Here is a 25666-nt window from a genome sequence, read left to right as displayed (position 1 = left end):
CAAACCATTCCTCAACTATCACATCTTTAATATTGTCCCTTGAACCCTGTGGGACCCCATATAAAATATAGAGTAGAACAAAGCATAGATGCTCTGTTACAGGCAAAATGAAAGAAATAAAATAAAGGACAAAAAGAAAAGAAGAGAAGAGAGACATGTTCTGACATCCCATTTCCCAGGAATATAATCTGATGCTCCTTTTCTTTTTCCTGTACCTAATAGTGACATTTTAAAGGCATTTAAAGAACATTTAATGGAACAATCTGCTGTTGGAGCTTTTTTCTTATATATGAAGGCTACAGTCAAAAATGTGTTGGCTCCATTACAAGTCACATCTACCTTTTAACTAAAATGAACTATTTTGTATAACTCCTCCATTCAAAACAAACCATTTTAATAAAAAGAAACATTGGGCTCAATACAACACACAACTATCAATATTCTTTCAATTAGATTCAAAGACACTTAACTGTACTGGATGACACACATTTAGTTCTTCGAACGACACAAATATTGCTACTAATGATATATTACAAACAAAAGTTCGTCCTCTTACTCTAGTCATATATGCATATACTATTTTTCAGCAACTATATAGAAACCTGTTTAAAAACAACAACTTCCAATTATATCACATTTGCTTGCTACATTTGCATTCCAGTCTTCCCCCCAATTTTATTTTTTATATTTTTATATTTTTAGTCTGACCAATAACTAATATTCTCTGGGTGGATAGCTCACAGTAGTATTTTATCCTCTCAACAAGTTTATAAAGTAGGCTATGGTCAAACATGCTGGCTGGGCAATGCTGGAAGCTGTAGGACTTATTTCTGTTTAAATATACATAGGATTGTACTATAAATTGCTTACTGCTACTTGGTCAGCTTCACAGCTGAGCGAAGATTTGAAACTGAGGGTGAAAACAAGTGCAATATCAAAAGAGGACTTGCAGCAGGTCCCTCAACTACAATGTGAGCCAGATTTCCAGTCCCATCTGAACAACTGAAATGTCAGATTACAAAGAAAAGCAACCAAAATGATCAAGGGGCTGGAGCAAGCAACTTTGCTATGAGGGAAGGTTGAACATTTGGGCCTGTTAAGCTTAGAGGAAAAGGTGAGTAAGCTGGCACGTGATAGAGGCATATCAGATTATGTACAGTGTGGAAAAGGTGGGTAGGGAGAAGTTGTTCTTCCTCTCTCTAGAACATGCGTTCATCCTATCAAACTAAATGGTAGGAAATCCAGGATACATAAAATGAACTACTTCTTCACACAGTGCATAGTTAGACTATGGAATTCACTGCCACAAGATTTAGTGATGTCCACCAACTTGGATGACTGGACAAATTCATGGCAGATAAGGCCATCATTGGCTACTAGTCATAATGACTGTACATTATCACAGGAAATATGCCTCTGTCTGCCACTTCCTGGAGAACACAAGCGTAGGCTACCATAGCATTCATGTCCTGCTTGTGGACTTCTGGTTGGCCACTGTGGGAACGGAATGCTGGACTAGATTGGCCCTTGGTCTGACCAGCAAGGCCATTCTTATGTTCCAATGTACATATCAGCAAACTGAATGCTAGCTCAGCCAACAATTTCCCATTACCACCACTGTTTCAGGCAATGTCTGCCTTAAAAAAGTGCTTTATTAATAAATAAAATTTTAAAAGAACATTTTTTTTAAATGCAGTATTGCTTTTAGGATTACAAGGAAGATTTCTCGGTGATATTACAGGTATAAGCCAATCAGCAGGTGCACACCTGGCTTTTTTCTGCTTTTTCAGAACTTGATCCTGGAGAGGAAAGGTACATCTGATTGAATGCAATGAAAGTGCTTTCAAATTAGCACCGCTGCGGTAAAATTGTTATGCCTAATTTCACTCTCAGTTTCCTGTATCTAAGCCCAGCACTCAAATTACTCCACAACACCATCTCTCTTTTATTAACAATGTTCTATTTTAATCCATGGGAGTCCTTAACTTAGATCTGTTTTCAATAATTTGTCTATTAATGGCTTTTAGTTAAGTGATACCTCCATGTTTAGGGATACTGATAAGTACTGAATGCTGAGGACATCACCACCTTCATGCCTTACTTGGAGGCAAGGATTCAAAAAGCCAATGATTAGAGCCAAGAGTTTGGTCCAAATAGGATGCTAGAGGGCAAGACAAGAACAGTCACTAAAAAGAGCTGGAGGGGGGAAAACAGCCAGTTACAACTAAAGGGTAGAAAGGAAGGGTTGCAGCATAGAGAAGTGGGGACTAAAAGGTGCAAATACACTGTTGCTTGGCCAAGAAGGTGACTCGCAAGTATTATAAGCAGCTCTAGGTCAGTAGGAGCCAGTGACCAAGGTGGGTAGAGGGGATTAGAGCTCAACAGAAAGAAGATATAAGTGAACATAGTGTCAGAGTATTATACATCTTTTGCTTTCAATCAGACGTGGGCAACAGCAAGAAATATTAGCCAATAACCCTAAGGTGATCAGTTGAACAGCAGCAAGTCACAGCATTTTTGCCATATAAAGTCTAAAGAGGATGAATGAGTATGCAGTCTTATGTTGTTCAAACTTGTTATATTAAAACAGAATAGTCTTATGAGCAAGAATGAGTCATGCAATTACAAAAGTTAGCCGGGAATTTCTACAACACTCATCATGCCGTTCCCATTTTCCATTCTCCTCTGCTACTCAATTTCTTGCCAAAAGTAAATAAATAAAAATCCTCAGTTCTTTAGAAGGCTGAATCTGGAAAGCAAAAAATTCATACAACAGAAGTTAATCTATGGGTGGAATCCAACCAGTTTCCCTCCACCAACAGAAGGCTGGCATTAGCAGAATGGGAAGGGATGCTGTTTTCAGCTATTCCTCCTCCTCCCTGCACCGCACCCCCACCCAAAATCTCTTCTGGAAGGTTTCCCAACCCTCCAGAGCAGATTGCAGGGGAGTAGAGGGGCGGTGAGGAGGAGGGGAAACTACTGGAAATATCCCCCCTCCTTATTCCACTGATGGAAGTCTTCCCAATATTAATATGCTTAACTACCGCACTTCAGTTTGTTGTCTGAATTCGAGTTTTTTTATGCTGAATTAGGGTGATGAAGGGGTGGCAAAGATGAGGAGAGGCCACCATGCACTTGGTTTGGGGGTAGGGGAAGAGTGATGTGAATCTGCTAATAAGACTTACAAAACAGAAAATTTTCCGCAGAAAAATAAAGCATTGGAAAATTTTCTGCCCTGTATCACTGTCTCTCATCTATGAAAACTATGCCATAATAAAGATTTCCGTCTTTGACTAACAAGCTAAACCCCTGGAGTTTCCAATAGAACTGTGTAAAGTAGAGATAGGAACTGCACTGAAAGACTAAAGTGCAGAAAGGGCAACTTAAATGATCAAGGGGCTGCAGTATCTCCCCTATAAGGGAAGGCTACAACAGCTGGGATTGTTAAGCTTGGGACAAAAAGGAGAGACATGATAGAGGGGTACAAAATTATGCATGGTGTGGAGAATGTGGATAGGGAGACATTTTTCTCGCTCTCTCACAATACTAGAACCTGGGCTCATCCCATGAAGCTGATTAGTAGGAGATTCAGGACAGATAAGATGAAGTACTCGATGGGTTGGACTAGAAGGTCTTGTAGGCCCCTTCCAACCCTACTATTCTATGATTCACACAGTGCATAGTTAAACTATAGAATTCACTACCACAAGATGTAGTGATGACCACCAATTTGGATGGCTTTAAAAAGGGGTTAGACAAATTCCTGATGGAGAAGACTATTAGTGGCTACTAGTCCTGATGGCTACGTGTTACCTCCGGTATAAGAGGCAGCATGCCTATGTACACCAGTTTCTGGGGAGTATGGGTGGGAGGGTGCTATTGCACTTGTGTCCTGCTTATGGGTTCCCGGTTGACAGCTCATTGGCCACTGTGTGAACAGAATGCTGGACTAGATGGACCCTTGGTCTGATCCAGAATGGCGCTTCTTATGTTCTTATGTTTTTAATTAAGAAAATGTCTTGGATGTTAGCACATGGATTCTTAAGACCACAGAACCTTTCAGTGTCATCTAAAGGCCCTTTGTTTTTCCAGAAAAATTATGGAGGGGGGGAGAAATTACAGATGTACTCTACTCATCCCAGTGTTAGACCTGCTCTAGGTTTCTTGCTCCTAACATTACTACGGTCAAGGACCAACTTTAGGTTACAGAGCCATGTTCCTGGAAATGTACACCACTGTATTAAAGACCCTAAACCTTCGGAGGTAGGAACTATAACCACCTCTGAAGCCCACATGCTGCCTGATATGTACTCCCTACTCTACCTAGCTAGGACCAGATTGTCGGAGTACAGCAACAGGCTCTGGCGTGCTGGTACATCAGACCTTGAAAGTGTGATCCTGGCACTCCAGGGCCTATCTTCTCTCATTGTTATCCACCGAAATGATGGTGGATCCTCAAAATGTGTGCTACTTGCTCACTATCCCAGTTGTAACCTTGGTTTCATTCCTGATGATACCTCATAAGTCAGATCAATAACTTCTAAACATAAACACACCCGTCTCTTTACACGTTCTATCACATATTGCTGCTGGTTCCATTTGTAAAGAAGTTTCTGTGCATACTATTTCCAAAACATCTAAAATGAGGTAAGGAAAAAACTGCAGTTTGTTTCAATAAGTTGTATTCTGTTCAATATTTTCAATGAATTATAGACGAACAGTATGCAGCATAGCTTTACATAACAAGCAGCTCATCTATTTCTTCTTCCCTATCAAAAATTACATTTTATGATGTACCTTATATTTTAGGGCAGTCAAAGTGAATGTTTTAAAATAAACCTATACTTCACAGAGCTAATTATCACAGGTACAGATTTTGCTTCCCCCCACACATTACAGAATTCCACAGTATTACTTTATTCCTAAATTCTCCTCATTTTTTGGTGCCTCATACATTGCCACATACCAGAATAAAATTTAGGACACAATCAATGTGGCATGACTTTTTATTTTTATGAGCAAATTCCAAGCTATCACTATCAAGGAATGTGCTTAAGCATTAGAGGAATTTGGATCCATACCACGACATGTTAGTAATGTAATCTAAGGACACTTCCATACATAGGCTCAGTTCAGATGTAACGTCAACCATGGTTTGGTGTTACAAGAATGAGCCTTGGGCTCATGCACTCCCTCTTCCCTGGAATCTGAATTTCTGGCAAACAACAGTTTGTCATTACATACGAGCTAGGCTAACTATGCCTTGCTTGCAAACCAGAATTGGAAGCCACAGTTCAATTGCCGTTTCCAGGCAAACCATAGTTTGTCCAATTATAGTGTATTTTGAAACAACAGTTTGTTGATAAATAGAACGTCACTGAGGATGCAGTTGGGAAAGAGAGCATCTGAGCCCTGGTTTCATTCATGTAACATGAAACTATGGCTTGGTATTGCATCTAAACCAGACCTTCGTATTCTATGGGTGCGCATTGCTCAGAATCAGAGCACTCATCACCCTCAATCCCCACTTTCAGAATGCTGCCCACCATCCCAATTGCTACCAGTCCCAGTGGTATACAACCTGGTTCCTCCTGATCTTTTGAACTACAACTCCCATAAACCCAGCCAGCATGGCCAATGGTCAGAGATTATGGGAGTTGTAGTCCAAAACATCTGGGGGCACCAGGTTGCTTACCCCTGGAATAGCGGCACCAAAATGGGTGGCACATCGACCATTGTGCCCAAACAGTAATAGTAGTGCTATAAGGAAGTATCCCTACTCTCTAAGGTACTTCCTGTTGACCTTTGTGCTTTGCTGCTACTTTCTTCAGTGGGAGCAACTTCTGGAAGTACCTTTAGAGCAACTTATTAGCATTTTGTACCATCCAGCTTGCTAGACAGAAGAACTAGCATTTGAGGAAAAAACAGCATACTTTATAAAGAAAGACAATCAAATTATTTCTTTCTACCCTGCTGAACAGATTTTGCTCTTCTACCCTGCCAAACAGGTTTGATAAGGTTTTGTTATTCTGAGAAGTAACCAAAATAAACTGAATATAACGGTATAGCAATAGGCTAAAACCTCCCCAGTCAGCAGCAGGAATATGAATTTGCATAATAACAAATGTGAGATGTTTATTATGCTACTCTGAACCATTCTGTCTGTTACATTGCAAAGCAAACTGGAATTAATTCCCATTAAAATCAATGAGATTTGCTTTGAAACAAATGGATTTATCTTGCTCAGTTAATTTACATGGTGGGAAATCGCATCTGTGGTAATGATACACCGCCACACACATAAGAGTCAAATGAACTTAAAAAATTAACCAATATTTTATTCTCCTTTTATTTTAGACAAAATATAAGTATACCACTGAAATTTCTATTTGGAAACCCCATAAAAGCATTCACTGAAATTATAATTGCAATTGATTTTACTTTTTATTTAATTTTTAGGCTTTCAGTCTCCTGTTTGGACAGTTGACACATAATAAATCTGTTATGCTCACAGTACACTCAAGGCAAAGGTTTTAAGCTGGCACCCATTTCACTCACAGGAATGTAGAGTTAAACAGTTCCCAGACAATGTCTTTCAGAAACATTTCATTTAGGTCTAACTAGATTTCACAGTCACTTACAAAAATTTTAAATGACAAAACCAAAAAAGCGTTCTTTTTCTTCAGTCTTGCCATATGTTTTCCATCCAATTTGTGTATTTCTATGAAATGTTACCATCTACAGCACGTGCCTGTGCGCATACACACGAAGTATGGATTTTAAGTAGTTATAAAAAATTTTTTTGTACTTTAGAGGAATTATCAAGAGCAGTAAGAGAGGATGCCTAACAGCTTGAATTTCATGATACTTATAGATACTTCAGGAACAAGCCAAGAAATTCACAATAAGCACAAACAGTTTAAGTTAAAAAAAGGATTAGTAAGGACAAGTAAGGATTCACGAGACTTACCTACTCGGAAGTTGGGTGCTGTCAAGGTATCAGCAGCATGTCCATTTTCACTAATCAGCGTTGTGGTGTTTCCTTTCTCGCAGCTGTTCTGACAGGTGCCTTTTTTACAAGTCACTTTGCAGATGCTGGGTGTAAAGACCACCTTGATGCGTCCTGTGTGATTTCCCACTGGGAGCAGAGGCAAAGAGAAAAAGAAAAACAAGAAGATAACTTTGGTAGCCATTGACTCCCTTCAAATGATTTATTTTAAAAATATTTCAATAAAGCAACAAGTTTCTAAGTGGAGAAGGGCAGCATTCAGTGCTCTCTCCTCAATATCCAGTGGTGACTCTGAAACAGGAGTAGGAAGCTTAGCAAACAGGACTCCGGGATCCACTCCAAAACCACATTTAAAGTCAAGTCACTGGAGTGGGATTAGTAATCACAATGCTGCACTTTATTCACAGTCAAAGAGCAATACCAAGGGCATGACAGCTTTAATAGCCAACCCTGACAGGCAGATGTAATGTAAAGCGACTGGCTATTCACCTAGGGGTGAATAAACTCTTGTGTCTTCCCCTCCTGCATACTTTTCCTGTTTCTACACTTATTAAGTCACTATTTGTAGCCCGACCCCTGGAAATGTTTTAGGCATGCCGCATGTCTGAAAACATCTGTCTCAAATCTCCTGGCACCCCAGCCTGAAGTGAACAAATCCTGTGACGCAGCTGCCGGGACCTTTTATTTTTTTTCCCACAGATTCTTGGAACAGTTACTCCATGTGAATGTACATATTATAGGTTTTACTTGGTCTACTAGTACTTAAACTACTAGGACTTAAACCAACACTTTAATTGTGAAAGATTGCCGATGGATAGGCAGCTACAGGATAAAACAAAGTCTCTGAACAAAAACCTGTTGCTAACAAGGGCTCAGGGCAAGTGTATTCCAGACACACCCCTTCAGCATGTTAATCTGATTTGTTCTTAGAAGATGAGAAGATATATAAAATCCCCGGTTTTCCAAATGGTTACATATGTGTTTAGTTGGATAATCAACTGCCTTTAAGTGTCACTTTTTCTTACTTTTTAAAAAGTACATCCTTTTTAAAAGGCTTCAGACAGACGATTCAAACCATGTACATTTGCCCCTTTGTCAAAGTTTTAATGGAACTTCATTATTCTTCAGCATAAATAATAAATATTATAAATATTATTATAAATGTATTATTTTGCAATAATAAATATTGCAAAAATTGTCCGGGGGTGATTTTTTCAATGTCTAACATTTGTTTTAAAGATTTCCAAGTGGCCAGTCTCTTTCCTGATCCTGACACAACAGTGCAACAACGTAGAACACTGGTCGGTTGGCTCATCATGTGTATGCATGCACGTGGGAAAACTTTATGGGTAGTACATAGGAAAATGGAGAGTACTTTCTAACATCAGAAGAATATTATTATGTATTATTTCTGGCTTTTCATAACAGTGAATGGAAGAAAAAAAACTGTGCCTCAATATTTATCTGGAGGCACTGGGATTACGCTGTTTGCCCACCAGATACATAGCAAATGCTTCCAACTTAGCCTAAACGAGAAGTTTTCAAACTATAGCAAGCTTCTCTAAGCCAACATCGAAAGTTGTGAATTTCCCCTGCCTCCAAATGCAACTAACTACATTTGCATATTGTTTGTTTGCAGGGATTTAGTGTGCTCATGCAATACAACTAAATATAATCAAGGGAGCATTCTCCTCCTATCCACATTGCTGATTGTGGGACCAATACAGGCAGTGCAGTCTGCACGTTTGGGTTATTACTTAGGGCTTGGCAGGTCCCTTTTGAAAGATACTTTCCACACTTCTAATTTTATGGTACAGCAGCTGCCATATGTATGTGCCTGAAGCCAAAACAGAGACCAAAAGTTTACCTAACTGTGATCAGTCTTGTCATCCACCTTTATGCTCCAGCAAATCAAATCAAAGAGGAGAAGGATATACCGGATGACTTGCTCACACACACAAACACACACACCCCAGTGCCAACACCATCTTCATGGCATAAAGAGCTTCCTGTATTTTACTGACAAAGGTAGACTCAAATGAATTGCTATTCTTTTTTCTTGTCCAAGAAAGACACTGGGAAGGGTCAGGGAGAAGTTAAAAGTTTCACCTAGCACTGCTCATACCTGCCTAGGGAAGCCTGCCTCATATTTTGAGAACCTTTGCTCTGGACAATACTTAGACATAGCTGATATCTAATAAAAAATAAGGCATTTCACTCAACGTTCCAGTTTTACCATTCATAGCTCACTTACAGCCAAGTTTTGACTTTTCTAATAACAAACTGTATTTTCTAAGAACTAGTTCTACACCTTTTCTAATCAATAGGAAGCACAAAATTGCTTGTGATTTGCTAAGGCAGCCAGATTTCAAATATCTAAGTCAGTTCTAAAAAAGAAAAAAATACAGCATTTTAATAATTTTTTTGGAAATGTCTTAATAGAAAAAATGAACCTTTTCCTAGAAAAACCATAACAATTTCTATCCGTACTTTAACATGCCTTTTGCCACCATTTTTTTTCTTTTAGGAAATGATCTAATTAAAACAACATGCTTAGCACTATCAACCTGGCCCAGCCTGGAAAACGTCCTGCGTTAGGGAACTCAACTGCAATCCGCAGTGCTGCAGCACAGCTTGAGCTGGGCTCTGCTAGTACACATGAAATTAAGTGACGATTTAGCTTTAAGTTCTTGAATCAATACAAGACAGCCACTTTTTACCTATAACACAATGTGACAACATGGTAAAGAAGAAGCTGATTGCTGGCCAATATATTTGGGAACTCAGTAAGGCAGAGGTTGGGAATCTACAGTCTGCAGGCCAAACCTATCTCCTTGCTAAATGTAATCGAGCCCCCCAAAGCTCTCCTAAAGCAGGCTTTGAAGGTGCAGATTAGCTGGGATGCCTGAGAAGAGATTTGAAGGTGCAGACTGTGCCAACTAACAGTAAAAAGGTGTCCCTCTTTTTACTTGTGTCTGGCACTCCAATTATTTTTTCTGTGGGTTAACGGCCCATGATAGAAAAAAAAGTCCCCCACACTTACAGTAAGGTATTTTAAGAGTCTATGGGCAAATGACATTTATTTACTTGTACCCTGCCTTTTTATCAATACTGGCACTCAAGGCAAGGTACATGATACTTTCTTTACAGACTGGGTGTATTCTATGAAGTGCATGCTTCCAAGAATCCATTGTCAATACCTTTGCTCTTCACATCTTAGAGAGACGGCAGGAACTGCATAGACTTTATACTGCCTGTGTGTGCGTGTGCGTGCGTGCGCACGTGTCAATCTTCTCATGAACAATTTGGGGTAAAATAGTTAATCAGCTGTAAGAGAAGCTCCCATGCATGCATGTCCTAAAGACATCCATGTTTGAAAATGATGCTTAAGGGTAAGAGGCAGAGGTTTTAAAGATTGTTTTTGGAACTGCATACCAAGAAGATCAGAGGACCATTCAGAACTATAGACCGAAAGATAAGCTGAGAGCTTGCAAAATCTCCCTGGAAGAGCTACCTTGTACAACCTAGCATAGGTTTTTGCATCCTATGTGGAACAAGAACAGGCTGCTAAAGATGCAGCCTATCTGATAAAAAGTTGAAGTCAGTAGAAGGAGGACTTGTTTGTGTTTACCTCTGTGAACATATGCAATGCCAGCTCAAAACCTGAGTTCCTTGAGTGCCTTTTTTTGGTAGAAAGGAGTGGTATAAATCAAATTTAAAAAATGAAATGGAAGAGGGAAAGACAAATCCAGACTCTATCTCATCACTAGTACATCTTATTCCTGTCAAGTAACCTCCAGTTCTTGGGGCCTTTGTTATACAAATACAAAATGCGTATCTAGTACATTAGACCTTAAGAGTGAACATGTACAGAAATTGCAACATTCACATTTACAATACATGCAAGCATGGATCTAATCTGCTTTTCACCCATGGATATTTTAAAAGGAACAAAGAAGATATTTACTCATTAACACCTTTCATATCTGAAGTTCTACTTGTATATTTTGTGCCCAAATACAAAAGTATCAGAAGAAGCAGCCCTTGGTGGGCTGTTTCATGACATATATATTGCATGATCCATATGGCAAATATATGTCTGGGATTGTTATTGGGTAGCAGATGGGAACTGGCACTGTTCTAAAATTCTTCAGAATTATCATCCATCCATCATTCATTCATCACCTTAAGATATTAAAACAGCAAATGGCACAAAATGGCCCTGGTGATATGAAAGTGGTGGGAACATAATTTCTTATTATTAATCATTCATATAACACTGCTTTATAATTTTTCTCTCTTGAATACAACCCCCTCACATTTTACAAATAGGTAACTGAGTTGTTCCCCTTCATGGATCACTGCCTTGTTGTGGCGAAGGGGCTTGCGTAACTCAGTGAAGCCATAAGCTATGCCGTGCAGGGCCACCCAAGACGTGCAGGGCCACCCAAGACGGACAGGTCATGGTGGAGAGTTCTGACAAAATGTGGTCCACTGGAGAAGGAAATGGCAACCCACTCCAGTATTCTTGCCAAGAAAACCCCATGGAACGAATCACAAGGCTAAAAGATATGACGCTGGAAGATGAGCCCCTCAGGTCGGAAGGTGTCCAATATGCTACTGGGGAAGAGCAGAGGGTATTTCCAAGTAGTGCCAGAAAGAGTGAAGCGGCTGGGCCAAACCCGAAAGGACACTCATCTGTGGATGTGTCTGGCGGTGAAAAGAAAATCCGATGCTGTCAAGAACAATACTGTTTAGGAACCTGGAATGTCAGATCAATGAATCAAGGTAAGCTGGAGGTGGTCAAACATGAGATGGCAAGATTGAACATCGACATCTTGGGAATCAGCGAACTAAAATGGACAGGCATGGGCGAATTTAATTCAGGTGACCATCGTATCTACTATTGTGGCCAAGAATCCCTTAGAAGAAATGGAGTAGCACTCACAGTCAACAAAAGGGTGGGAAAAGCAGTACTGGGGTACAATCTTAAAAATGATAGAATGATCTCAGTACGAATCCAAGGCAAACCATTCAACATCACAGTAATTCAAGTCTATGCCCCAACCACTGAGGCCGAAGAAGCTGAGGTTGATCGGTTCTATGAAGACCTACAACACCTTCTAGAACTAACACCAAAAAAAGATGTCCTCTTCATCATAGGGGATTGGAATGCTAAAGTAGGAAGTCAAGAAATCATCGGGATAACAGGCAGGCATGGCCTTGGTGTACAAAATGAAGCAGGACAAAAGCTAATAGTTTTGCCAAGAGAACATGCTGATCATAGCAAACACTCTTTTCCAACAGCACAAGAGGCGACTCTACACATGGACGTCACCAGATGGTCAATATCGAAATCAGATTGATTATGTCCTTTGCAGCCAAAGATGGAGAAGCTCCATACAGTCAGTAAAAACAAGACCTGGAGCTGACTGTGGCTCAGATCATGAGCTGCTTCTTGCAAAATTTCGGCTTAAATTGAAGAACGTCGGGAAAACCACTAAACCGTTCAGGTATGACCTAAATCATATCCCTGATGAATATACAGTGGAGGTGAGGAATAGATTTCAGGGATTAGACCTGATAGACAGAGTGCCTGAGGAACTATGGACGGAGGTCTGTAACATTGTTCAGGAGGCAGCAACGAAATCCGTCCCAAAGAAAAAGAAATGCAAGAAAGCCAAGTGGCTGTCTGATGAGGCTTTACAAGTAGCTCACGAAAGAAGGGAAGCGAAAAGCAAGGGAGAAAGGGGAAGATATACCCAACTGAATGCAGAGTTCCAGAGAATAGCAAGGAGATACAAGAAGGCCGCCTTAAATGAACAATGCAAAGAAATCGAGGAAAACAACAGAATGGGAAAGACTAGAGATCTCTTCAAGAAAATTGGAGATCTCAAGGGAACGTTTTGTGCAAAGACGGGCATGATAAAGGACAAAGAAGGCAGGGACCTAACAGAAGCAGATGAGATTAAGAAGAGGTGGCAAGAATACACAGAAGAACTATACAGGAAAGATCTGAATGTCCCTGATAGCCATGATAGTGCGGTCACTGAACTTGAGCCGGACATCCTAGAGAGTGAAGTCAAGTGGGCCTTAGGAAGCATTACTAATAACAAAGCTAGTGGAGATGACAGTATTCCAGCCGAGCTATTTAAAATCCTAAAAGATGATGCTGTTAAAGTGCTGCATTCAATATGCCAACAAATCTGGAACACTCAACAGTGGCCACAAGACTGGAAAAGGTCAGTTTACATTCCAATTCCAAAGAAGGGCAACGCCAAACAGTGTTCAAACTACCGCACAATTGCGCTCATTTCACATGCCAGCAAGGTGATGCTCAAAATCCTACAAGCTAGGCTTCAGCAGTATGCGAACCGAGAACTACCGGAAGTACAAGCTGGGTTTAGAAGAGGCAGAGGAACTAGAGATCAAATCGCCAACATTCGCTGCATCATGGAGAAAGCAAGAGAATTCCAGAAAAACGTCTATTTCTGCTTCATTGACTACGCTAAAGCCTTTGATTGTGTGGATCACAACAAACTGTGGCAAATTCTTAAAGTGATGGGAGTACCAGACCACCTTACCTGTCTCCTGAGAAACCTGTACGAGGGTCAAGAAGCAACAGTCAGAACCAGACATGGAACAACCGATTGGTTCAAAATTGGGAAAGGAGTACGACAAGGCTGCATATTGTCACCCTGCTTATTTAACTTATATGCAGAGTACATCATGAGAAATGCCGGGTTGGATGAATCAGAGGTCGGAATTAAGATCGCCGGGAGAATTATCAACAACCTCCGATATGCAGACGATACCACCCTAATGGCAGAAAGCGAAGAGGATCTCAAGAGCCTCTTGTTGAGGGTGAAAGAGGAGAGTGCAAAAGCTGGTTTGAAACTCAACATTAAAAAAACTAAGATCATGTCATCTGGCCCTATCACTTCCTGGCATATAGAAGGGGAAGAAATGGAAGCAGTGACAGATTTTACTTTCTTGGGCTCCAAGATCACCGCAGATGGTGACTGTAGCCATGAAATTCAAAGACGCTTGCTCCTTGGGAGGAAAGCTATGGCAAACCTAGACAGCATAGTAAGAAGCAGAGACATCACCTTGCCGACAAAGGTCCGTCTAATCAAAGCTATGGTTTTCCCAGTAGTAATGTGTGGCTGTGAGAGCTGGACTCTAAGGAAGGCTGAGCGCCGAAGAATTGATGCTTTCGAACTGTGGTGCTGGAGAAGACTCTTACGAGTCCCCTGGACTGCAAGGAGGTCAAATCAGTCCATCCTAAAGGAAATCAACCCTGAGTGCTCATTGGAAGGACAGATAATGAAGCTGAAGCTCCAATATTTTGGCCACCTAATGCGAAGAGAAAACTCCCTGGAAAAGACCCTGATGCTGGGAAAGACTGAAGGCAAAAGGAGAAGGGGACGGCAGAGGATGAGATGGCTAGATAGCATCACGGATGCAATGAGTATGAACTTGAGCACGCTCCGGGAAAGAGCGCAGGACAGGAAGGCCTGGCGTGCTATGGTCCATGGGGTCACGAAGAGTCGGACACGACTGAACGACTGAACAACAACAAAACTGAGTTGTTGTTGTTGTTTATTCGGTCAGTCGCTTCCGACTCTTCGTGACTTCATGGACCAGCCCACGCCAGAGCTTCCTGTCGGCCGTCACCACCCCCAGCTTCCCCAAGGTTGAGTCCGTCACCTCCAGAATATCATCCATCCATCTTGCGCTTGGTTGGCCCCTCTTCCTTTTGCCTTCCACGTTCCCTAGCATCAGCATCTTCTCCAGGGTATCCTGTCTTCTCATTATGTGGCCAAAGTACTTCAGTTTTGCCTTTAAGATCATTCCCTCAAGTGAACAGTCTGGCTTTATTTCCTGGAGTATGGATTGGTTTGATCTTCTTGCAGTCCAAGGCACTCTCAGAATTTTCTCCCAAGGTAACTGAGGCAGAGACATAATTACTTGCCTAAAATCTTATATTCAATCCATGGGCTTGGATTCCATGTGCAGAACACTACTTCTGTGAACAGAAGATCCTGCCGTTAATGGAGCAAAATCCAAGCCATGTATTAGATGGGATTTCAACCACAGATAGTTAGTATCTATTACTATATTTCTTTTTTGTGCTTAATATTGGCAATGTACCCCATGTTTTGCAATGGTACACAAAAAAGTCCAACAGTCTCTATCCAGCAACATCAGAAATTAAATGTGATCCAATGCAAGGCTGACTGTGACAAAATGAATTGTGGTCTGTTATACTGTAATAGAAAAAGCAAGTGCAGGAATGGGCATTTGGCAGAGTTTGTGTCCAGATGGCCATGACAGCTGTTTTGGCCATACCTAGATAGGGTTATATAAGGTGAAGGAATTCTATAAGCTAGCTTTGTAGATCTCTTTATTTTTGACACTAATCCTTGAAGAGGTGATTCCAGGCAGATTTTAAATGCATTTTTCCTTGTCTGTATGGAAGTGAAACATTGTTATTTTCTATTTATTGTTCAGAATTTACAAATCTTTTCAGAAATTATACAGATGCCTCCACATAGTTACTTCCTGCTGCAAGATTTTTAATATGAAGGCATACAGCAGCCCAAGTAGATCTTGTTCTATTTGGAGTGTGCTCCTGCTGCCACAGAAGTCTTGGGACTTTTTGTTAATGAAGTCACTGGAAGGCTGTTGTCCTAAAGAAGTTTGGACCTGTCCAGCCTCTGTGTGAAACTGGTCCAAAAATCAGGCAAGACCAACACATGGTCATGGAAAGCAGTCTCTAATGTCATCAAAATGTTGATATCCATTTAAAGAGGATACCCTACATTTAAAGAGTGCTTTTTAAGAGTTAGCTAATCCCAACACAACTAAAAATATGGTATATTTTCTTGGGACTAAAACAATCCTTCTATTTCATACACTTTATTTTGATGTGAAGTTTACATGAAACTAAGGTCCTGATATTGTGGTATTAATGGTCCGATATTACTGCACGATACAGTAGATAAAAACCTAACAAACTTCAGAACACAATATGCATACATATTTGCAGTTTCAGAAATACTAAAAGCTTTTCAAACTCTTTTGGTTCTTTCTTACACCCTTTAAACTGCTGATAAAACACATTCAAGAGGAAATTACTTATTTCCTAAAGTGGGTCTGCCTGTTATTTTACTATCAGATCCAGATTTATTCTTCCCACTAGCTTTTTTTAAGCTACCAAAAGGAAAGCTGATACTGCATAAATAATCCCATATCATCACCTTGTTTGTTTAGCGACAACCTTTTTCAACCACACAATCGTACAGGGAAGTTCTTTCACAGCATTTTTAAGTAACGAAGAATTATAAAAATTACAGTTCCTTCCTATATATTTTTTGGTTGAAACCCTACATAGCTGTCTCCGAATTTAGTCCTTGATTGGTTTTTACGAAATATTTAAAAAGTATATGCACATTGGCCTCTGTAAAGATACATCTACACAACTTATCTTCTCACACCCTTGGTTTACCTCTTTATCACTACCCCAGTCGCATGCACACACGCACACACATCTGTATAGGCAGGCAGACATTCTCTCTTTCTTTCACGCTGGTGTTACACACACACATACACACACCAAATCCTATGGCACTATCCAATGGTGTCATTTCACAAACTGAAATTGCGCTAGTGGTTGCCCATTATGGTTGCGCAACTGGTTGTGCAAGGTGCTGCACAATGGGTTGCACAACAGGTTGCTCAAACATAATTCACAACCACTTGCGCAACCCTGTTTGTACAGACTTAACTTTAGTTGGATTCTTCTCTTGTGCATAGTTCAAAACCTAGTTTCCACTAGCGCAACATCATTTGGACTAACAGAATGAACAAGATAGAAAGCGAAGGAAAATCTGGGCAGGTATAAAAAAGGGGGACAAAATGCAGAAGGACGAAAAGGAAAGGCCAAAGTAAGTGGAGAACTGGGAGGGGAAATAAAAGGGGGAAACAGTGTGGAAATGAATAGCAGAAATCAATGGAAGTAAGAAAGTTTTTGAAAACCAATTTAAACCCACAGTCAAGTTAAAAGCAAAGGAGGTACACACTTCTGCTTGCTTCCCTCCAGTCTTAGGATTTGTGCAGCAGCAGAACCTTCCTGTAAGAGAGTCATACACAGAGAACACACTGTGCACAGCACAAAAACACAAGGACACACACACAACTTTCACTTCCTCTGTGAATGAGTTGTTGCTGCCAGCACTAACTGGCTTGTTCAAATCACTCCCTCTGAATATGCTCTTGGCCTGAGAAGGAGAGCGACTGAGTAAGCTGGTAGACTGCGCAAGTGCTGGCAGCCCTTAAAAAACCCCAATCAAACAATTGGGTGGGGATATTGGTAAGGAACACCCCTCTAATAAGCAAAAGGCGATGTCCTCCTGCTTGGCTAGAGGAAACAAATTACTGGGAAACTGGGAGAAATCCCCAGATACAGGCAGAGCAGTCCTCCATGATGCCCTCCTGTGGAGTCTTTTTTTTCTTTCTCTCCTGAAGCATGTGCCTATGAAACTAGGCGAGCTACAGGGGAGAGATGTCTGTGTAGCACCAGCATGGAGAGGGGAACAGAAAGATTTCAAGCAAAACACTGTGCTCTGCAAGTGACTTGAATATTGTGGGGGAGCTGGGGCACAGAAGTGAGACTGTGGTCTCCAGCTGGGTGGGCACCACCCCTACCCTTAAAACGAAACTACCTCTTGGTGTAAGCGACAACAGGGAGATGTACACAAGGTACATCATTGAACCGTAGTTTACGAATTCAGCTTCTCCACATGTATGCACATGTGCTAAGGTGGCTGATTCAAGGAAGTCTTTGCAATATTATATTTCATGTCTTCAGAGTCCATTATAGATAGAGCATTTTAGTTTGAGTCAGTGATCACAATCAGCTATTACTCTATTTGTGTGCATCCTATATGACTAAATCTTGTGCACAGACTGAGGAACCCTGTCCATATGTAAACTTTTAAATGAATCCTCTAACACTGAAATACCATCAAGGGGGTGTTTCCACCAGCAATTTACTCTGAGCCAGCTGCGTGTTGAGGTCGTTAGGGAGACATGACGTCGTGGCCATCCAGCAGCCACCCCGGAGCTTATCAGGGGAAAACCGGATTTCCTGACACTGCTTAAAGTCTGGTTCTTTTCCTTAAGTTGGGTTTTCCCTGGTATAGTTGCTGTGTGCCCCAACCCCTGCATTTAGCTCGGGTATGCTAGCCTTGCCCAAGGGTGTGCCTTTCACTGTGACCCCGGTCAAGGGGTGTTTCCTCCCACTGTGCTGAATGAGGCTTGGCTTTGAATGACCACATCAGAACTTACGGAGATTCCCCCTCAAATGAAATGGCACACGTTAAAGCCCAATTCCTTAAGTGCGATTAAGCATGATCTCAAGGCTCCGATTCAAGGCCTAAGGAAGTATGCTCTTCACAGTTTGGTTATAGATATCCTACGGGTTACAACGGGGCTGGTTTCTCTCTTTGTGTTTACTGCTCTCTTTCCCACAAGAAACCCATTAGTGTCTCCTCAGAAGTAACTCCCATTGTGATCAATGTGGTCCTGCGGGTTAAAATGGGGGCTGGTTTCCCATCTTTGTGTTCTTCTCCCCCCCCCCCGTTTTCCCAGCACAAGGATATGTGTGTCTACTCAGAAGTAACTCCTATTGTGTTCAATGAGGCTTGCTCCTGAAATGCAGGTGCATCTGGGCTTTCAGGGTAAAGGAGAAAGGGAGGAGAGCGGGGACGAAAAGCCTTCTTATTGGTTAAGCAGCCCCTGCCAGTCAGATGACGTTCACTCCACCCTGACCAGGAAGTATGTTCTGTGAAGTGATTTTTACTGCTGTGGAGAATTTGCTTGTGGAACCCGGCTCACAGCAAAGCCGATTCCTTTTAAAAAAATCTGGTACTCCTCCATTACCTTTTCCTTCCATTCTCGTGGAAACAAGATCCTTCCTGTACAATCCCCTCACAGGAATCCTTCATGAGCAAAGGGCTGGATGCACCTGATCTTGTCAGATCTCAGAAGCTAAGCAGGGTCAGCCCTGGTTAGTACTTGGATGGGAGACCGCTTAGGAATCAGGCTGATGGTCTTATAGGCCCCTTCCAACCCTACTATTCTATGATTCTATGAATTCTATGAATTTTGGACTGTGGCATTTTACATGCTTAAAACAATATTAAATACGTGAGATAGCTGGCAATTAACAATGTTGTTATTGTTTCTTGGCAACCAGCTTTACGGCAATTGCTAAAAAAGAGGGTCCTGACTTAAAAAAGGCAAAATAGAGAAAATGGGGTAATTTCAGGTAAATTAATGAAGTACTGACTTCTGCTCTCACTTGACTTGTGGTGTTTTTTTTAATGGTAATTCCTCAGCTGTAGGTTCCAGAAGACCAAACAACCCCCTCTTAAAGGTAGTGTGTGTGTCTGTTTATTATGCTATTAAAATATTGATATTCCACCTTTCCATAACAGTCTAAGGCAGCTGAAAATATGGTTCCAAATTAATTATAAAAATTAAAAAGCAGTTACAAAAAACAAATTCTTTACACCACACTAAATCAGATCATGGGCTTTCTTGAAGAACAAGGATTTGGTCCAATGCCTAAAGGCCAGCAATGAGTAGTAGCAGAGATTATACTTCATAAATAAATGAAGTTTTACTGCATTACACTAAGAAATACACGACTCTGAGAAATGTTGGTTTTAAGTTTGTAGAATGCCCTTCTCAAACATCCCGTTCATAGAATGCCCTTCTCAAGCTTTCTACAACCTATAACTCAAGATTCCTCAAACTCATCCTGTACAATTTCATGTATTTTAATGGCCTGAAGTATTTCAAAGTGCTTGTATAATCAGAGGCTTGTGATAAATAGAAGTGTTGGAATGAATGTACATTAGGCTTTTCAAGTAACTGAAGATTTGACTAACAGAGTACCTACTGAATTTTACGATTTATGTTATTTTAGATTAGTTTTAGGCTGCATTTAAGAGTGGAACCCTCCAAAAGTGGCATACAAGATAAAACAACAAATACAAAACAATAGAATTCAATTCAGTTCAATTGAACTAAGATGTCTCGGAGCCTTGTACTATGCTGAAAGCAAAGAACAGGTATTATGAACATGTTCCAGTGCTGATCTCAATACCTGTCACAATGGTCAAGTACCCAAATCCCCACAAACAATGGAGAGGACTGGGTTCCTTAACCCTTGAGGACTGCAGTCAGCAAAAGCGGCCACCCTGCTAGAGACTTCCAATGTACCCGAGGGTATAATGAGACCACCATCCTGTGCTTCTGAGGAAGTAGCTGTGTTTTCATGCTCAGACTCTTTTTTAAAGCTGTCTGCAGAGAACCTCCAATGAGCTCAGGAGACAAAAAAGGTATTTCAGCCCTGACAGAACATTCACCTTCTTAACAGAGCCCCTGTGGGGCCACACACACATTTCTCTGCAAGACTATTTAAGAACATAAGAAGAGCCATGGTGCATCACACCAAAGGCCTATCTAGTTCAGTATTCTGTTCCCACAGTGGCCAACCAAAAGCCTATGGAATCCCGCAAGTACGACATGTGCACAGTATAGCACTCTCCCGTTCACGTTCCCCAGCAACTGATATTGAGGTAATTATATTTTATTTATTTATTTATTTATTTTATTATACAAATTTATATATTGCTTTCCACAAAGTTATCAAAGCAGTGAACATACAGTGTGATTGCCAGTAAAACATAACAATAATAAATATTAGTAATTAGTAATAAAGCTATACACTCTGGTGTGTACTGTAGACTGTGCCTGGTTGTACCTCTGTATTGGCCTCAGGAGCGTAACCAAGTCACCTGTAGTGTTAGAGGGGCCTAGAGATCCATAATGCCTTGCTTAAGTTCATTATGAGTGCAATTTCCTTGTTAGGAAGCCTCTGAGCATGTGAAGATGAGTCAAAGGGCCGATAGCGCGGCCTAGCACATTCCATACTAATGGGTGAATCAAGCACTCTGCCTGGGAAGCGAAGTTTGTTTGTCTTAAAGCTGCAGGTGGCTGTGCTGAGAACCAAATGTTATTAGTCCATGCTGGGAATGAATGCTAGATGGCGCTTGCTGCTGTCATGCTGCCTGATTGCTAACATGTATGGTATAAAACCCATTGTACTCCATGGATTCTCTGGATTCAGAGAAGCTGTCTGAACCAACCATTGACTACGCCTGTGTGCTGTAAGTTACTCAATAAAGTACTTCTTGTAAGTAAAGCTGGGTCTGATTTATCACTATCTTGGCACCTCTAAATTAAGAGTTCGAAGCCTACGGCTGGGGCACCCCAACCTTATGGAAAGCCTGTGTGAAGAGTCTTAGAAAGATGTCTAAACATCAAAACAGTGGGCACCTGTTAGACAATCGCTAATGCATTCCAAAGGGTATATGCAGCAAAACTAAACACTCTGCTGCAAATGCACCTGAGGCAAACTTTAGGACCATATGGCACTATCAGACGTGCTCTCTCTGAAGATCGCAGAGAACAGCTACAGACATAACGAATGAGACAATCGATAAGGTAACCTGGTCCCAAGTTGTTTAGGGCTTTATATGTACAACACCTTAAACTTGGCCCAGTAGCTTACTGGGAGGCATCATGACTAGCACCCATTGATAAACCCTCAATTAGCTTCCACACCACTGCTGGAGTAACACCAGAGCCCTATGAAGGCATTCGCCTGTATCACATGCAGGGCTAAAATGTAGATAAGGCAGGGCTCCTGATTGTGGGAGCTGTGTAAGCATGTTCAACCAAACGCACCTACATGCCCTTTTGTAGAGCTCCATCTCCGAACTAGCCGGCTGCACAGGATGTTTGGAGGCGAGGCACACATGCTCACACATGTCCCATCCCCAGTTTAGCCCTATGCATGATGCAGGCATAGAATGCACAGGGCTTCAGTTCCGTGTTTATCAGTGAGCCTGGTCTCTAGCCGTATCTTGCATCCATGTCTACAACAAAGGAGGGGAACCTCCAGTCCATGGTCATTACCCACCTGGCCCCGGAGGATTTGGCTTCCTCTGTGGGCCCTACCCCTGACCCGAGGAGTCTACCTGAGGCTTGAAAAGGCTCATCATTGACTGGAGATAACTGGGGGATTCCCTGCCCCAAGCTCCCTCAAGGCTTGGGGAGGAGACAGGAATCTCCGTTATCTCTGTTCTGATGATTGGAGGTAACAGGAGGATTTCCCCTTAGCATACCACTTGCCCTTCAAATTGAGTGGGAGTGCTCCAGCAACAGCTTCAGCTGGAGACACTTTGCACTTCCCATGCACTCCCCCATCAGAGATGACATGGCAAAGGTGAAGCACCAAAGCTTTGACCTCACTACACCTTTCCCCATCAGGGACAATGCCATCTGGCCTGCACAGAGTGGAGGGCATTCTCCCCGCCCCCTGCCCCCCCGCACCTCAGTTTTCCTCCCCCAGTCTACAGTGGAGGTAACCATGGTCCTGTCTTTTATCACACCTAGTCAGAATGAGCTTTCATGTCCCAGCCTGGAGGGAACATGAGAATAATATCCACAAGTGGCATAGCCAAAATAATGTTTAAATGTGGCCATCTTGATTCTGGAGAATAGGTTTATTACTATGATTTGCTTAAAATAACACCTCAGGGAAAGAACAGACAAAAGAATGTCAATAGTTTTCAATGACTGTAAATGGTTTTCCCAACTGGACAATTTACCACAAGATGTAGTGTTGGCCACCAATTTGGATGACTTTTAAAGGGGATTGACAAATTTATGGTGGATAAGGCTACCAACGGTTACTAGTTCTGAAGGCTATATGTTATCTCCAGTATCAGAGGCAGCATGCCTATTACACCAGTTGCTGGGGGACATGGGTGGGAGGGTGCTGCTGCCCTCATATCCTGCATGCAGGTTTCCTGTAGGCAGCTGGTTGGCTACTGTGTGAACAGAATGCTGGACTAGATGGAATTTTGATCTGATCAGGAATGGCTCTTCTTATGTTCTTACGTACAGGGGTGGGGTTTGAGACCCGCGCTCTGCAGGGGCACATGTGAGGAATACATAGTGCTCCAATAAATTCAGACAGAGACGTACAGGTGGCCTTAGTGGCTAGGAGCTCCTTTTATCAGCTTAGGATGATATACCAGTTGCACAGAGATAATTTGGCTACAGCTACCCATGCTTGGGTCACTTCCCAGTTGGATTACTTCAATGCATTTTACATGGGGCTACCTTTGAAAACAGTCTGGAAGAATTGGTGGACCATTCCTCAAGCAGCTCATTTTATCTGAGAGGTGCAGTGTTAAGTGCCCCTCCAAACTTGAGAAAGGACAGCAATTTAAGCAGGCTTATTACATATTACCAGGTGGCCCAAAAGTAGGTATACAGTTCTTTAGAATGTTGATCGGAGGGGGAGAGAATGTGTGAGTAGAAGATGTGTGGGTGGAGTCAGAACGACAGTTGGGAAGAGTGAGTGACAGGGAGTGACAGTTAAATCAGTTAAGTGTAGAGAGTGAGGGGAGTGAGGCCCCTAAGTAGGTATACAGTTGTTTAGTTTTTTACTGTATACCTACTTTTGGGCCACTCTGTATAATGTCACAGTGCCATTCCATGCAACCCTATTTTTAAACCTGAACCACTAGGAAAAATGTGCTTTACACTTCGATTTCTTTCAATGTTTTTTAAATAAAAATGTCTTGCAACCCCCCCCCCCCAACAAAAATGATGAAGCCGTACGAGCTCTGCTATGGAAAGGGCACTCAGGAGCAATCGTGTCAGATGTCTCGGTCCTTTCTCCATTCCACAGACTGACCAGGGTTTTGACAGGAACGCCAGCCATATGAGCTGGAAAAACCCCTACGAGGCCCTCTGGAAACAATCTGGATTCATTAGCCTCTAGAGGCAAACCATCTTAGTAGGTCCCCCACCCTTGCAGATGGGAAAAGCTGCAGTCATTCTAAAGCTCAACAGGAGATTATCTGACCGTAACAAAGGGACTGATTCAAAGTCCCCTACCTTCAGATCACCATGTCCATGACATTCTGAAAAAATGAAGTGTAGAGTGTGCCCTGCTACATGTGTTGGACTGACATATCGGGACAGTCCCGTGTCATGGAGGCCATGGAATCCTGAGCTGCCCCAAACAACATGCCCTCGGCATGAATGTTGATGTCCCACAAAACCAGCAACCTGGGGGACCTCAGTATCACATCTGAGACCACATCTATCAGCTCAGGTAGGGAAACTGCTGGGTAGCAGGGTGGGCATTACACCAGCAGAATCCCCAGTCTCTCCCACTGGCCCAACATAAGATGCAAATACCCCAGTCAGAGGGACAAGGAGCCTGGAAAAAGAGAAAATTCTTACAGATCACAGCAACTCCCCCTCCCGAGCTCTCAAGTCTACCCTGATGCTGAACCAAATACCCTAGTGGGCACAACTGGGAAAGACTAACTCCTCCCTGTTCGCCCACCCAGGTCTCATGCCAGATCAACTGCCTCGTCCACCGTTAGCTCATGGATGAGGGAGATCTTATTATACACCAATCTGGCATTCAGAAGCAGCATCCAGAGACCCGAGGGCGGGCTGATAGGGCAACCACCAAACCTGTTTGTGGGGGGAGGACTGGAACACAGCACAGCCATCAACTGCCCAGAAGATGTTCCATGTGTTAGGTTCAACACACCCCATATATATTTATATGTCTTGCATTAAATTAATCCCTCAGCAATACGCCTTCCATGATCGCTTGTTTTGATTCATAGAAAAAATGGCGACTAACTAAATCAAACTAGAAATACAAGAAACCTATCCCTGAATAGATTGACCTCTATATTTTCCAGTGCTCTGGGAACTAACCCCCCCCCCCCATGTATGAAGAATGTTTTTAAAGATGGAAAGATTAGCTCACAAGAATTCTGGGCTAAAAGTTTTCAACTACTCTATGGTCCTGAATTAGATGATCACATATTTTATTTTCCTCTGTGGAGCCCGTAACTTATTTTCAGTGCATAACATCAACAATGGCCAATAATTCAGACAGCTGTTCCACATTTATTTTTAAGTACATTTTTCAATGTGTGCTCTCAGTCTATATTTACTATCAATTGTGCAAACTCTGCACTTTTTATTTCACCTGTTGTTTCCTCTAATAATTACTAGTGTGGCTCCAATGACCAATCCCCAGGGTGAAGGGTTAAAGTTATGCCCTTGGTTCTTCCTAGGGAAGGAAGCATCTCCTTTTCTCTCCGCCTATGGAAAGATGGAGATGTGGCTGTATAAAGTACTCTGAATCAACCCTGAAATCCTTTAAAAAATAGCTAAGAGCTGAGAAAATGAAGAAAGAGGCAGTTATCTTAGGTCATTTTGTGGCAGACCCAAAAGGCTTAAGACCAGGACTTCTGCCACGACCCTGCTTCATGTTGCTGGCAGGAACACTGGTAAAGTGTTGCCAAATTACCAACTTTGAATTCCTGTGCCAGAGCTTCAGTTTTTGCTCAGAATTCTCATACATGCAATGCCTTCCTGGAATTGACTGAGAAAGCTTAAACCTTGACAAATGAAGATAGGTTTTGAATCGAACTGAAAGCCAGTAATTATATATTGAATTCAGAAACAATGCAA

General features: G+C 41.8%; 1 protein-coding gene across 15 annotated transcripts in view; it reads right to left on the bottom strand.

The window, feature by feature from the left end:
* The window catches only part of LTBP1 (latent transforming growth factor beta binding protein 1), a 269829-nt gene that overhangs the window by 188353 nt on the left and 55810 nt on the right, over window positions 1-25666 (bottom strand). For all 15 annotated transcript variants that reach the window (XM_084828394.1, XM_084828401.1, XM_084828396.1 and 12 more), the window contains one exon: window positions 6971-7138. In XM_084828394.1, the coding sequence (XP_084684520.1) occupies window positions 6971-7138 (168 nt within the window). The remainder of the gene's footprint in view (window positions 1-6970; window positions 7139-25666) is intronic.

The sequence above is a fragment of the Heloderma suspectum genome, chromosome 1 (genome assembly GCF_057233095.1).
Source record: "Heloderma suspectum isolate Gila_16-S chromosome 1, 16-S_ref, whole genome shotgun sequence".
Classification (NCBI taxonomy): domain Eukaryota; kingdom Metazoa; phylum Chordata; class Lepidosauria; order Squamata; family Helodermatidae; genus Heloderma; species Heloderma suspectum.
This window is presented reverse-complemented; position numbering and strand designations above follow the sequence as displayed.